Genomic DNA, 15,825 nt, shown 5'->3' with positions numbered 1-15,825 from the left:
GCCAGAGGGCTCCACCTCCCTGACAGGCCACATAACTCCAAACTGCCTGTTAGCATGCTAATCTTTGCATGAGCACTCCCTCCTTTGGCTTGGTCAGACCATCTCTCACTGTGACTAACTGGCTCCCTGCTCGGCCATCAGCCGGCCCCCATCTGACAGTCCCCTCCAATAATAATGGAGAACAGAGGCAGTACTGTCTTGACAATGGTCCTCCTGACAAATTAGGCTCACTGTACTCCCCATTCTGGCTCCACCTCTTGTTTCCCTCTTGTTACTTGGCAGTTCTGCACTCTGGCAGGACAGGGGTGGTGGGTGCGATTTGGCACTACTGGTCGGTGTGTATTTTAGTAAGAAGCAACCTCCTTCATGACACATGTTGCCCTTCTCACTGACAAAACACTCAAAATGGAATGTGACATGTCTTCATGGGACTGGGGCATGATGTGGGGCCTGAGCGTGCATTCTGTGCCGAGCTGAGTGGAGGATTCTGGGCCAGTGAGAAAGAAGGCACATAAACACACACACATTCATAGATGCACACACACAGTCATCCCAAACCAAATGCGAGAGGAGGAGAGAGAAAGATCCCACAGAGAGGATGATGCAACCGGAGTGAAATTTTTCGGCCGGAACGCATGCTGCATTAAGGCAGACCTGCAGAATGAAAAAACACACCCGTGTCTTTCTTTCTTTGTTCGAAGGCAGATTTGGTTTTATCCTCCCACTTTTTCCAGGCATCAACCTGTAACATCTAATTGCCTACAATAAAATACAACATTTATTAGTTTCAGTCTTTCATAGTTTTGGCATCATGACTTCCTAGCTTCAGCGAACACAATAAGTCCAATGATCTGTTCTGTTCTGAATCTGCTATCCTGACACGTTTAGGTAAAAATAGCTGAAAGTTTAAAAAGCAAGGCGTTCAGAGGGAACCACAACTCCCTTTATGACCTGCACAGATTATAGTCCCCATCTGTAGCAGAAGCCATCTGCAGTATGGGTAAATTTGAACAAGATTACGATTGGTCATTACACTGTATCTTCACTTGTTTAATTTCAATCATAATAAACTTAAATGATTATATCATAATTTTCTCAAGCATTGATATCTAATTATAAAAGGGATTAAACAGCCAGTGCACTCCTTTTCATGCACTGCCATAGGGGCGACTTCTCTGTGTGAAGAAGACATTTTAAAGCAGCTAACCTGTGGTGTCTTGTTTACATCCCAATGCCAGGTTAAAATGTATCATTTGGCCCAACTCTAAGTGAAGTTTAAACCCCTACTTTGACTTTAGGCAATTCTCTGGCCTTGTAACTTGTAACTACTTTGTAACTACTTTAACTGTCTTACCCTATGGTGCTATGAGTTAGATCAAGGACAAATATATTATTCACATTAAATTACCGCCTAATGAAACAACAACAGTAAAACAAACTCTGTGACATTTTCTTAAAAAAAAAAAAAAAGGTAAGATGTAGACAATGAAGGCTTGGCGAGGGAACACAATACTGCCCGAAGATGTGACAGCAGTAAACAGCAGATAACACCTTCAGTTATTAAATGTCTTCCCCATATCATCACACCTTAATTGCCCCAGTGATTATTACATGAAATCAGGCTGATGAATAGTGCTAGCAATCATATATACACCTACTCTTCTTGAATAGATCCCCACCTCCCATGCTGCATTGCCAGAGAGAAAAGAGAAAAGAGCTGGCTCTTTGTGCTCGCCGTGCCTCTCAGTCCCGCTGTGCTTGGTAGCAGCAGCAGCAGCAGCCGGTGACCATTATAAATGGCCTCTATTAGTATGGCTTGGTCACAGAGGGGAGAGAAATAAAATCATTGGAAGAATGTAGGCCTGCACTGGTGTCCCTGCGCCCACTACCAAGCTCCGCCAACCCCCGTCCCAAGCTTTCCTCCACCCCTCCATTCCAAGGGGACACAATCCTAAAGACTAGATTACTAGTGATACATGGAGTCATTATGGGGTGGGTTATGGCAATAGTATCACAGGCACAGCTGACAATGGCTATAATAGGGGTCTCTTTCTTCAGAGGAAGCATTACCATAGCTAAAGGCTATTTCTTTAGGCTTGTTGATGTACAGCAGAAAAGGATGAAAGCCTTTTATTACCTGCCGTAGCAGAAAAAAAAAGCTCTGCATTATCTAGCTGAAAACCACACTTACTTCTTTGTTAAAGTGCCATGTTTTTTTGTGTGAAGTAACATAAACAGTATCCCCCAGATGAGGCATTACAATGTTATCAATGACAGTTTCCAACTATCCAATTAAAAAAACACACACACACACATACACACATAGGAGAATATTGTAAAGGGAATTGCAGTCGGTCATCTACAATCTCAGGTTCAAGCTGAGGATTTGTACTACCATAGACGTTACAGTGCATGATGCACTGTCACTGAAAAGGCTAAACTGCACATGAAGTGAAGACAAAAAGAGAATGAGGCAAAAGACCGAATGAAGGGTAGCAAGCAGAGTTAATGTGAAAGAGGAAAGAAGGGAGAACAGGGTAGAAAAGGAGTTCCTGTTGGGCAGTTATAGACTTCACTCCACTGGAGCATTTTACACCCTAAAGGGTCATCATGTCATAATTGTCACTCCCTCATCTTATACAGAAAAAGTGCAGACCAAGACCAGAATGAATGTGCTGAAACACTAAATTGCCAAGAACATATTTTCAATAGCTTTCAATTATGACTGAAAAATAAATGCTGCTTTGAGTGTATTTACTTTGGTCTCTTACTGGGATAGCTTACTCCACCTGATTCATGCTATGCTGTTGTAGTTCCATAAAAGCAGTGTGACGGCAGCATGCGTAGTCTGCCTGTGGGTTGTGTTTTTTTTTTTTAACTGTTAATTTGGAAATCTTCTATGAAAAATCTGGAGAAGGTGTTAGGAGTCTGTGGAGGAAGCGCGGCCTTCAAACAGCTTCCAGGGCAAGCCTGGTAAGCCAGGGAGCAGCTAGTGCCTCCAGCTAGTTAAAATATGAGCACAGCGGGGGCTCGCTAATGAAAGCGGGGGCCCAGCCCGGGAAGCAGGGCTGTATATTGCAGTGAGGAGACAGTTCTTAGAATCAGCTGGCGGGCCGTGCCTATAGTTCTGGGGCCACTGGTGATTAACCGTCCAATAGGGAGTTGCTACTACAGCTGGGCTATTAATAAAAGATACCCCCACCCCCTTCTCTTCTCCCACCTCTTTGCTTTCTTCCATGCCTGCAGACAGTCTCCGCCCTCTGGAATTATTTGTATATCATAATCATTTCCTGACACATGGTGGATGTCACACATTGTTTACGTGGGACAGAGGGGGGCTTACATAGAGGAGAAGTGGGCATCCCGTAATTCCCGTGATTCCTAATGTACCTAGCTCCCCTGGGGATGTCCTGCAGGTATATAGCAGATCAGTTAGTGACCTCTCATTAGATGGTGATTTGCACAGAATGACCCTTCCCTTGAGAGTAGAAAAAGTATAGGGTTAAAACCCCGTAATTCCTCTTACTGTACCAATGCCACTGTCCCTTATATTAGACCAAAAAACCTCATCCCACAAAACGTTTATAATAATTTAAGTTATTCTCTAATGACTATAGTTCTATAAAAAGAAGATTATACTCAGTATTAAACAGGAAAAGTCATTTAAAAATGTATTTAAATTGTATGTACATCAAAATCCGTTTTCATCTATTTAGTTTTCTGTAATTCAAAAAATAAAACCACTATCACTATCACATGAAAATTGGGGGAAAAAACAAACAAAAGCTGTGAATGAAGTAGGCCCACAATGTGTTCATATCCTGCTGTTGCACACGTTCGTACACACGTGCACGCTGAGCCCCCCCCAATCTCTCACTCACTCACTAACACACACACACACACACACACCAAGCGAGTTACCGGCACCAGAGTGCACTATGCTGCGGGCAATCAAACACATCCTCCCCGCTATTGCAACGTGAAAACGTGAGGTTAATGGCCTGGATTTAGCGCTGTGAATGAAAGCACGTTTACAACCGCCGGACTAGATGTGTGAATACTCCTGTGCACACACAGTCCAGATAGGAAGGGGACGCTGCTCCTTCTAATATCACCCTACATAAATTCATGTCGTCGTGACTCCCGATTCGTGACACTCTCGTGCTTAGATATGTTTGCTCAATAAAGTAGAAAATGAAGCCCTGATTTTAAGAAGCAGTGTAACAAAGAAAAAACAAATCTGTAAAGCAACACGCAGAAAGTCATTCAAGCTTCATCTGTAGACATTTACACAATTTGCCAACATACGCGCGCTGTTCTACCCATCAAATCCTGCGTAATTTAGGACCTACACTCTGTGTGACAGATCTCACTCAGAAAAAAAACACAAGTGAAGCCATACGTGTCTCGGGGAATATGGGCATAACCCACCTTTGTGCATGCCCGTGAAGCGGTCTTTGAGCACAGTGAGCTCGTAGATCTTGCCGAACTCCTCGAAGAGGGGCCGGAGGTCCTTCTCGTCCAGGTTGCGGGGGATCTGACCGATGAAGAGTTTGATGGCATCGTGGTCCTTCATGGGGATGGTGGCTGGGCATCCCGCTGGGCTGTGGCTGTGGCTTAATCCGTTCACGAGCCCGTTCGTGCTGGCGGAGACCACACCGACACCGTGCACCGTGCCGTCCACCTGCCCGTTGGTTAAAGTTGCCATCTTCGGACCGGCCAGTGAGTTAGGATATGCACAACAGCAGCAGATGATGATGGTAGACAATCTTTTTACGCGGAAAAAAGCTGGTGGAAGTCTTGGTCAAAATTTGGTTCCGAGACCAAGCCGTGTCAGAGATGATTCCTCTCTCGTCCTATCAAAGCCAGTATTTACAATGATTTGAAAGCACATGTAGCATTTGGCGAAGACGCATATCAAAAGCGCGCAATGCCGTTGGTCCCGGTGGAGGCTTTGATTCCTTATATTTATGTCCTACCCAATAACTCGTTCATTGATTTCATAAAAGAGAGAGAGAGAAAGAGAGGGAAAGAGAAGGGGGAGGGAGAGAGAGAGAGAGAAAAGAGAAGAGAAAAAGAGAGAGAGGGGGGGAGAGAGAGAGACCAAGAGCATTCACTGTCTATTTACACCCACGTTCCTTCGTCCCAGCTTCTTGGCACCCTTTTATTTTTTTGCATTGAGGAGTCGGTATGGGTGTCTTCTCGGTTTAAACGGACAGGGCTGGCTCAATCTCTGCTAGAACAGTGGGGAGGTTTGGATAAAGGGGTCCGCTTTAAAAACGTCACATATAGACCCAGTCTGTTCCGTTCCCCCCTTTCCAATACGAATAGATAGTGGTACATTCCACCAAGGGGAGAGGGTCTATAAATAGAGAGATATAGAGAATACGGTCCTTTGTGCTCCTACTCAGAGCAAATGAGTACATTCATGAACTCAATAATGCAACACTTTGTGACCGACATAGACATGCTTCTTTTTAAGTGTAATAAAAATGGTCTCTGCAACAGTTTACCTCTCCCAACACGTTTAGATTAATGTAAAACTAATGTTTGGCGCAGATGGGATATGATTCAAAAGCTGGCTGCGGATCTTCGAAGGTTTGAATTTGTTTTGTTTCTTTTATGTTTGCTTAAATCACATTTCAGATCATCTACTCGCCTTCCTCCTCATCCTCCTCGGCAGGAGCAGCAGCAGTGAATCGCTGCATCCTGGACGGTGGACAGCTCCGTGGTGCTGAAATGCAGTCCCACAGGCAGTACTGAAATACACTGATGGAGGACTCCTCTGACGTTTCCGATCCGTTTGTGTTTTTTGCTGAGGACAAGCACAGGTTTTGGACCGATTATACCAAGTAATAATATGACTATTAGCTCCATCTGCTATATCCAAAGTCATGTGGAAAAGATTTGATTTGATTTTCAGAAAGAGGAAGTATGTGAGCACCGCCGAGTGGCGTAGAGTGGGGGCACATGGAGGAAAACAATTCTCACAATAGAGAGAAGAATTAACAAGATGCACACATTCAGCAAATCACAGTGGTGTTTAGAAATATGATCTCAAAAATATGTCAAACAAAAAAGGATTTGAGTATGTGGTGTCTCAGCCACAGTGAAAGGTTGGTTAATCTTTTTTTTCAGTTTTTTTAACTCAGTTATTTTTGACTTTAAACAAGCCTACAGACAACATTTTTTAAAAAACAAATTGCAGTGGCTGCTCTTATTAGTTTAGCAACCCTTAATTTTTCAAGGTTTTGGTATGAGTAAGTTAGGAGTGAATATTAATTTGAAAGCATGAACATTGGTGAAAAAATGGATGTGGTATGAGTTCTCACATATTTTTTACCACCATGTAACAGAACATATTGATCTCTTATCAGATAACAATGAACACATTCTGACTCCAACAGCACACACATTGGTCATGTGGCTACAGATATAATGGCCTGAAAAATGTGCTAATCCTGCCCAAATACAGTATACTCGAAAACCCACTGACAAAAATGGTTCAGTTTATATTTAGCAGAAATGTCTGCTAAATATAAGCCAGATAATTCAACATGAACATGACCTCTCAGTTAAGATCATTGGCAACTCTGGTTTATTCCTTTGGGAAAGAGTCCATGTTGTTTATCTTTGTTCCCAAAGGAGAACAACACCCGGGGTTGTGGCAGTGTCTAAATGATAAGAGAGTGCTGATAATCCTGCTGGTATCCAATCTGAATCTCTTTTAATGATGAATAACTAAGTGGAGTTACTATATCCTTCACCGGTGTGTCTCAAGCTGCACCATCATTGTAAATAGTATGAGTCAGCCCCATTATCTCAAAGTGACTGTGAAATGCAGCCCCATGGGGATCTGCCATGTCCACAGCCATGTGTATGACCATGCTGAGGTGCCAGAGTAAGGCAGCATCATGGTTCCGATAAAATCATAATATGCCATGAATTAATGTTGTTTTTTATTTTTGAAATTAACGCACCCAATCCCCCGCCAAGACATTAGCTAACCATTAACTAACAAAGACTCACTCTCAAGACGACACAGCACCTCTCTCACCTCTTTCTACTCATCCGCCTTCTAAATGGCCCGGTAATGTCATCCTGTTCTCACGGCATGACCGAGCCCTAGCAGTTGTGAGGGTGGTGGTGGTGGTGGTGGTGGTAGGTGGGGTGGGGAGCAGGACTTGGCTTTCTTTGGCATGACATCGTGCTCTGCTCTCCAAGCTTTCCCTTGGGGCCACACTCCATTCACCACAGCAGTCTTGTCTCTCTCGCGCCTGACTTACCTCCAGCAATATTTTTTAATAGAAGGGTGAAATGGGAGGGCACAAATCATTCTAATTATGTTCAGTGGGTACTGCCGTGATGATTATGTAAGGTACGGTGCAGCGATGGTTCCCTCACAGGCTGCCTACCTGAGAGGTATAGTGGAGTAGCTTCAGTGGCTGAGCCTGTCTGATAACAATAACATGCAATTAACGAGCAAGACGTGTAAGAGTGGGTCTTTTTGCTCCCCAAATAGTACTTATTTCAGGCCATTTGGGTATTTTCGAATATGTCTCTGTAGTCTCTGTAAATCATTCACGCCTAATGCACATGCGCGCTGAGAGCAATCCTCCTCTTTCTTCTCTGTCACTCTCTACATCACATCCCAAATCTGTTTGATGCAATGAGATGATTTTATTTCTACAAATATAAATAATAATCTGGTTTTCAATGGCCCTTAATGAAATAAATCATTGGGCTGTTAATATTTACAGCCTCATAGATTACAATTGTTAAACAGCACTAGCAAAACAAAGCTTTTAAACAGAGGAGTGCTGTCTGAGATAAGCCTCTGCCCATGGTGCTGAAACAAGTGTGCAGCAATAGGCAGAAATGTATGCCTCTGTCCGTGGTGCTGAATTTAATGCAGCTCAATACTGACAAGAGTTGCTCTTTTATAAGACAAGGAGTCCCTGTAAATTCTCAATGACAAAGAATAAGCCCTATAAGAAGCCTCTATGAACAAGTTTCTGTGGACTCCCCGGTTTACTCCAAATATCCCTCTGAGTTTATCAAAAAGAGGTCACTTCACCCCCACATCCCAACCCCCTCCCAAATGAACCTTTGCAATCATACAGCAGAAGACGCTTATTTTCCCTTGGAATATTGCTCCCTTGCTCGTCATGGCTTCAATTTTCAGTTTCACCACTGTAAACGGTTGCAGCAAGGCAAATAAATGAAAAGGGAAATGAAATTCGGGTAGCCAAGTTACACAAATAGATTGATAATCTGCATGGGGCACCATAAAGTGCTCTGGTGTTTTCAGTATTACCTATTCTGCATAGTAATGTCTTTTCTCACCTCTCCTTCATATGGGACAAAGTTCTAAATCTCCTTTAGCCTTGGGACACCCAGGCTGTATATCACCTCCCAGTAATTTAGCAGGAAGAGCACAAAGGAATGAGAAAATGGCAGGCACATGACTAAATGCTCAGAAAGTTTAGAGGGACAAGAAGGGCAGGAAGATCTGCTTTAACTTGATTAGCACCAATTTGTTAGAGATTGGAGGGGGTGTGCCAAGGAACAAAATCACTGTAGTGATTTAAAGTGTGCTGTCTTATGTAAAATTATACTGTAGGCTTATACTGTATCTGTGCAGTATGGGGATTTTCTTCTAATTTTTTTTTATTCAAAGATTCAGATTTAGTTGACATATACAACTATAAGTTTATAAAATAATTCATAACAAGGGGCATAAATATGCAGAAACCCACACATGCATAGCTGGTAATTGGGAGTATTTATTAATTTCCTGGGGGGGAAATGTATTCTATTGGGTCATGTGTGGAGTGAACAGTCATACAGTGGAAGTTTGTTGACACTGGGATGAGAGGCAGCACGTTAGCTCCCCTTGGGTGAAAATAAACAAAGCCACAAATGCATTCAATAACGCATTAAACCATTAGTATGTACTAGTAATAATTTGTAAAATAACCTTCCAGCAGAACAGATCATACAACCTTTGTTTGGTTTATACACACAACACTGCTGGAAATTATTGGCTTCATAAAAATGAGCACACACATGTCTAACACACATATTAACCATATGTAAATATTAAAGCATTATTCCACTTACAATGGGCATTAAATGTTTTTAACAGTTGAACTAAGTTTAACAGTGGCACAGTATTTATAATTATTTGTTATTAATATCCTTTTCTCTGTAATAATTAGAACAATTCTGCATTATACATATGCTGCCAAAATTCCTATAATGAACACACAGCTGAATAGAACTCAATAATGGCAAGTTGCTATGGATTCCATTAACATATAGCCTGTAGATTTGTGAATAGCAGAGTCTCCTGGGAGTCTAATTCTGTGGAGCAATGAGGTGTGTCTGTCTCTTGCCCCTGCAGTTATACCTGGCCTGCATTGGAAAGAGATTAGTGCTGTGACATTTGACATGGGTAGGCGTCTCTGCTTGTGCCGAGTGCCAGCTGCACAGATCAGCCATGCTGACACCTCCTCTCCTTGACTGACTGGCTGCCCTGAAAACACAAGCCACTTGACAAACACCAGCTTCTTGACAACATCACACATACTACACTCGCTTGCAAGGGGCACATATAAATCTAGCTTTTGGCAGCTGCACCCATACATTTTCACACTCAGGATTGCATCATAAAATTTAACATATTCTGTTGCACTTTCTTTGTGACTATAAAAATGTATGTTGCATCTCATGTCATGAATCATCTAGTCAATCATTCAAGACAGAAAATGACTTCTGTGTCTGGTTGCTGTCTGAACCGTGCAGCCCCAAAATCCTATTTCCATTACAACAGATCAATCACACAGAGAGGTCATGAGGTGAGATGAACTGTGACCCCTGGCTTTGTTGGCTTACACTGATGATACTCCGAGGGCTTGACCTGGTTGTCAGGGTGATGTGACACCTCCATTCTAGATAGGCCGCCATTTTGGGGCCAGATTTTCTGACGCCACTTTGTCATTAATTGCTCTGGGGAGGAAAGCAGGACTCACAGGGGAGTGTGATAACACCTGGTGGTTTGGTATACCTTTGGGCAAAGAAATGTCTGGACTAAAGATGAGGTGTACTGTGACTGTGTCACTGTGGGCATAAGTGTGTGTGTGAGAGAACGAGAGAGAGAGATAGACTTTTTTTTTCCTTACATGTGCTCGCTCATGTTTATGTCCACATTTTATTTTTAGATAACTGGGATTCATCTGTGATACTTTTCAAACAAGTGAACAGACCCACATGCAAAAACTATAAAAAATGTTCATGTGACCCAAAAAATGAAGTTGTGTTTACTAGTAGGGGTAGGTCCTATTCTTTGATAATTGACTCACACTCATTTAGACATTCTGTACCAGTAACTATATCTATTACACAGCCTACATTAATTTTGTGTTACAGTAAAGCCCTGGCCAAAACTGAAAGGACAAATCTGATTAAACATATAAGCTCAAAATCCCAGTGACAAAGTAGGCTACAGTGTAGCAGAACCTAGGAAAGGTTCAAGATACTTTTCTGCTGCCCTCCAGGCAAAAAAGAAAGCAGTTGACAGAAAGAACAAACTACATAATACTACCATTTCTGGAAAGTCTCAGAGTCATGGTCAAAAAAACAGAGACATTTCTACAGCTGCTTTGCCTGATCCAAATATTTTACAAATACCAACCTGCCCAAAATCTGTATGGTGACATCTGTGTCTGCCCTTTCATCACTGGGATGTGGGCTGGTGCAACTGGACCAACAACTTTAATTCCCCTAAGCAGCATTAGGTGAAGGATTAATATGTATCGATTAACTACCAATAATAAATAAAGGATATTTCTAAATGTTGTTTAAGGTTGACATTTGGTTTGCAGTGAAATTATTTTAGCATTTACTTGGACTTTTATGGTTTCCACTTAAACAAAGAGGTTTGTAACTTCAAAGCCAGGCATGTTATAAAAGATAACCTGAATGGATCCATTCAGAGATCTTGAATGTATGCAGTGTATTCCATTAGAAAGTTTTTTTACTTCTTCCTTTTCTCCAGAAGCATTTTGTGATAAACCAGTACCTGAAATGAACTGCTCAATATCAGCAAACCACAGTGCACTTTACATCACTTGACGACGGAAAACAAGGTCTTCTAATTGTTTTCTCCTCACAGAAGAGACTTTGGCTGAAGTTGCTCATGATACCAACCAGCAGTCTGATTATAGCCGCTAAGGAAAAGTGATAGTGAATATTGACGGCGCAGTTAAATCCCTGGCACAGAGAAGAGCCAGTGATTGCAATATAACAATTTGGCATTTGGCTAGACAAAAGAGGCTCACATAGAAATATGTTTCAATCTGTAGACAGGAAAAATGACAAGAAAAGAAATAATGGTGTAATTGAGGTGAGTTTTTGCTGAGAATCTTGTGGGTGTGTGTCTTGTTGGGGCCCCTGTGGTTTGTTCCTGAGTGATGTGTAGAACCTTATCAGCTAAGGAGAGGAAGTATGTGTTACATTTTTTGTCTGATAATGACAGACGAATGGAGGCAAACAGACAAACGAATGGCAGAGTGATGGAAGGGATTGCTGGATAAACAGACAGGTGGAGCGATAGATAGATAGATCAGTTCTACTGTACTGTCTGTCAGTGAAGTTTGAATGCGCTCCGGAGTACGTCTTTCACAGTGCAGAGCTGATTGTCAGTGTGTAGGCACCATGAATAGAATATCGAGCCTGGATGAGCACATTTGCGGTGATTGTTCAAACTCACAAACAGACACATTCACAGGCGCACAATGCGCACAATGCGCTGTATGCATGGCTGCTCTAAGTTCAATTAGCATGAAAATGCTTTTTGATGAGATAGAAGGCAGTAAATGTGAGATGACTGAGAGAAGAGGTGGGCTTCTCATGCTGCCTGCTGTAACCTGCTCTGTTTGTCAGGTGGAGGCGATTCTTCCTTGTCTGACCCCTAATTTGTGTCTAGCATGCCTTTCTGAACTTTAACATCTTGCCCACTATGTCCATGCTTTTCTTTACACAGCATGTGGACTGGCATGGACAAATTAAACAGTATTTGTGCAAAAGACGCATACCATGTGTACAAAATCCATCGGCCAACAAGTCTGAACAAGGCTGTAGCACCTGCCCCCAGCTTCTGGCAGACACAAACATGAACGGGGCTTCCTGGGAACAGCTTTGCTCAGGTAGGGAAAGGTCATTAATAATGAATACTAAATCAGCATCTGAAAAAGGTTACCGTTTTCAAATGCTGCACTCTCTTCCTTGTACCTCTCCCATAGCATTTATTATAGCCTTTTCACTTTCCTTTCACTGTCACCTCTTTTGTCAGGAAAATATGAGCTATGGCTTTGCTCTGGTTCTGTAGGGGGCAGAAAAGGAGATGAGAGGAAAATGGTAGCATAGCGTGATTCATTCATAGCCGGATCAAGTGTGATGGCTCTGGGAGTGGTGGTGGGTTATTTGGTTTTTATACAGCCCAATGTCATTGTGTGTGGTTTTTCATAAAATCGAATACAGTCCTAAAACCACGGAAAGGTATGTAGTATGTAGATTTATTGATACAGTACATATAATGTATAATGGAGTTGAGATAGGTAGAAAGAGTAAAAAAAGTAGGAGTGTTCCAAAATATCTTAGTCAGGAAGTTGGTGGCTTTATTTAATGGTGGAAAATATCACTCATTCTTCAACACACACATATACAGTATTCATTACAGTGCACACAGACATGGATACAGCACCTTCATTGTGTTATTGCATGAAGTGAACAGAAAGGAAGTAGCCAGTGTTGCAAATAGGCAGATGACAGCACGTGAGCAGGCATCCTTCTCCCCATAACATAACATAAAACATGAAATATTTTTCCAGTGCTCAAAAATGCACTCTCTAATCTTCAAATACATCACCCAGTCCTCACTCAAAGTGCTGCTCTCTTGCTCACAGCTTCCCATGATCCTCGTGGAGGACTCCTGGAGGACACAGTGGTGTCATGCTGCGAGGCTGTGGCCACATATGTGTGCACCACATGGTTCCCTTCGGGGAACAGTCTGATTGGATATGGGTGCTGGAGCCTGTCGCCTATCTGTGAACTCTCCCTTAATCTGGATATAGTAAGCCCACAGGGAAAGACACATCACAAGGGCTAAGTTCAATGTTGCCTTCACTATCTTTCTTTCCAACTCACTCATGCAGCTGACAGGAAAAATGTATGAACAGTACTGTGGTATAAACTGTACTGTGGTAGCATTTATAAGCTGACTGCACAGTCCACATTCTGAAATTGCCCTTTAGAGCTTTATTAGCTGCTCAGAGAGTAAAAATAAGTAAACTTTACAAAAACCTGTTGTCACACACACACACAATATATATAAATATTTGTTCTAAATAATAGGTGAATTGTCTGTCAATAGACTTTCTATAAATATCAAGTCTTAATTTATTCTAAATATATGTGTAAGAAATGTTGTTTTCCCTGTGTTATATGCCCTACTGCTCAGAGAGAGGAAAAATGTGACGTGGTGCTGCTCTTAATTAGCTACCTAGACCTCATTACTGAGGTATTGAATCATTAGGCAATAGGAAAGTTAGGATGATGCTGCTAGGAGGTGTTACCAAGGCAACTTCATCCTACCAAATGTACATACACACCTACAATCTAAAGGGAGTGCTCCTGACATTAGTGTTAGAAAAATACAAAAACTAAGCTATATATAAAACTGCTTTGGAGAGAAAAATAAATATAAAAAAAGTTTAGAAACCGAGACGTTCATGTGCACTCCAGGATAAGTTTGGATGTAGTATGCATAGTGCCATATACACACACATGTACCTAATGGACACAGGTGTCGGGCCAACTCCAGCTGGGTGACCTCTCCCTTTATGTTGGAACTTCATGTCATGGAGAGGCAGAGACAACACTTCCCAGGGTGGATCGATCTCCTCTACACCACAGTACTCTGCTCCCCTGTCTCAAACACAAAGGGAATGCACCTGCCTGGAAGTGCTGCTCTGACACAGAGCCTGCAGGGAACCAGATGTCTCTAAGGCGTGTTGTGGAATTGAAGTTTTCACTTCCATTCATTTATATCCTGCAGGACAGGACATCATGGGCAAATGGATATTAATAAGAAAATGAAGCTCACAAGTCTTACTTCAGTCCAAAAATAACTACAATAATGCAAAAGGTTAAACACAAGCAAAAGCTTACTTTTAAATTATTTTAAAAGATGTACGAAAATAAAGAAATGAAATGAAAATGAAATGAAAATTACCATAACAGAACAAATAACATTTACATTTTTATGCGAAGTTAAAAAGGGTGAACAATGGATTCTTTATTGATCATTCAGTATTCACTTGTGTAGTACTGTGTGATCCCTTCTGGCAGCGGCTGTAATAAGAGCAGGTGCCATAAGTGCTGTCAAAAAAAAGATACTTGGTGTTGTCACAGTGGAAGATTATTACCAGATATTCATGTGGCTAGAAGAATTACCACTGACAATGTCACAATATCTCAAGGATGGAAAGGGGAAATATCAAATAATGAAACACTGTAATACTTTAGTAAAGTATACAATAACGTTCATGTTTTGTGGCAGTAATGCTAGCTGCGGAGCTTCTGCTTTATGCAGCCGCAGTCAAAGCCTTGGCTCTGTATCACACTCTTTTCAAAATGAACACTACATTTCCCACAAGCCTCATCGCATGATGTCTCTGTAGATGTTCACTTGCACCCTTTTTGCCCAGGAATGCTGTTTCTTGTTTACAGTGATTTACGATGCTCAAATGAAGATGGGGATGATTTATTGATGTTTATAATTTTGTTGACTTTTGAACGAGCTGCCTCAGTTTCATAAATCATACAACAAGAATGGTCCAATGAACATGGTCTACCCAAAGATATTCATGAGCCATTCAGCATTACCATCATGTTTATCATAATTCTTAATATGAAGGTGGAACACACTAAAAGCGGTAATCAACATAGCATCATTAGCTGAATGAGGATGTGTCATATGGAATATTTACATCAATCTCTATTATCCCTGTTAAATGAACTGAAACTAAGAAAGCAAGGGTATTACAGATCACTATTTTGATTAAGAAATAATATAATTGACCTCAAACAAAGAGAAATAAACAGACCAAAACACACAGGTAAAGACAAACAAGGACAAAGACACAGTTACATTACACCAGTGTGGCAGAGAAAAGACAAAGAAAAAAACAGCCTCATATTGGTGTACACAACAAAACCTTGTACTCCACCACCCAAAAGTTGCTCTACTCTTCTCCCTCTCATTGTCTTCCTAGGGTAAAGTCATCTTATATCCAAACTCCACACACACTCACACACCTTTCACCACTCAAACACATTTCAAATCCAAACCCAAACGTCAATAGTCATTTCAGACAGGGAAGAATGAGAAGTGTAAGGGTGTGTGTGTGTGTGTGTGTGTGTGTGTGTGTAGGGTGGGCAACTTGACAGACATGTGAAACAACAAATGAATAATGGCTCAAGCAATATCAAGGTTATCGATGGGAGGAGATTTGAATGGCGTGCTGGTAGAGACGTTGATTATTACTCATGTCAATTGTGGAGATGATGAGTGCTCTGGGGCATCAGTCTCTCTTTCTTGCTGTTTTTCTTGTCATATTTAGGAGTTTCTAGGTAATGAATGCCTTTTGTTCTGTTGTCTGATGTAATTGGATAAGGGGTGATGTACACATGTCGTGTAGCATGAAAGTCACACGAAGAAATGTCAGTGCTGTCGTGCTCTCTCTCTCCATCTCTGGCACA

General features: G+C 41.7%; 1 protein-coding gene across 1 annotated transcript in view; it reads right to left on the bottom strand.

Annotated features, from left to right (window-relative positions):
- The window catches only part of celf4 (CUGBP, Elav-like family member 4), a 69,242-nt gene extending 64,534 nt beyond the window's left edge, over positions 1–4,708 (bottom strand). The window contains exon 1 of the mRNA XM_028404984.1: positions 4,432–4,708. Within this exon, the coding sequence (XP_028260785.1) occupies positions 4,432–4,708 (277 nt within the window). The remainder of the gene's footprint in view (positions 1–4,431) is intronic.
- Positions 4,709–15,825: the final 11,117 nt, after the last annotated feature.

Source organism: Parambassis ranga, chromosome 5 (assembly GCF_900634625.1).
Source record: "Parambassis ranga chromosome 5, fParRan2.1, whole genome shotgun sequence".
Classification (NCBI taxonomy): domain Eukaryota; kingdom Metazoa; phylum Chordata; class Actinopteri; family Ambassidae; genus Parambassis; species Parambassis ranga.
Note: the sequence above shows the minus strand (reverse complement) of the source record. Positions and strands in the feature narration are given on the sequence as shown.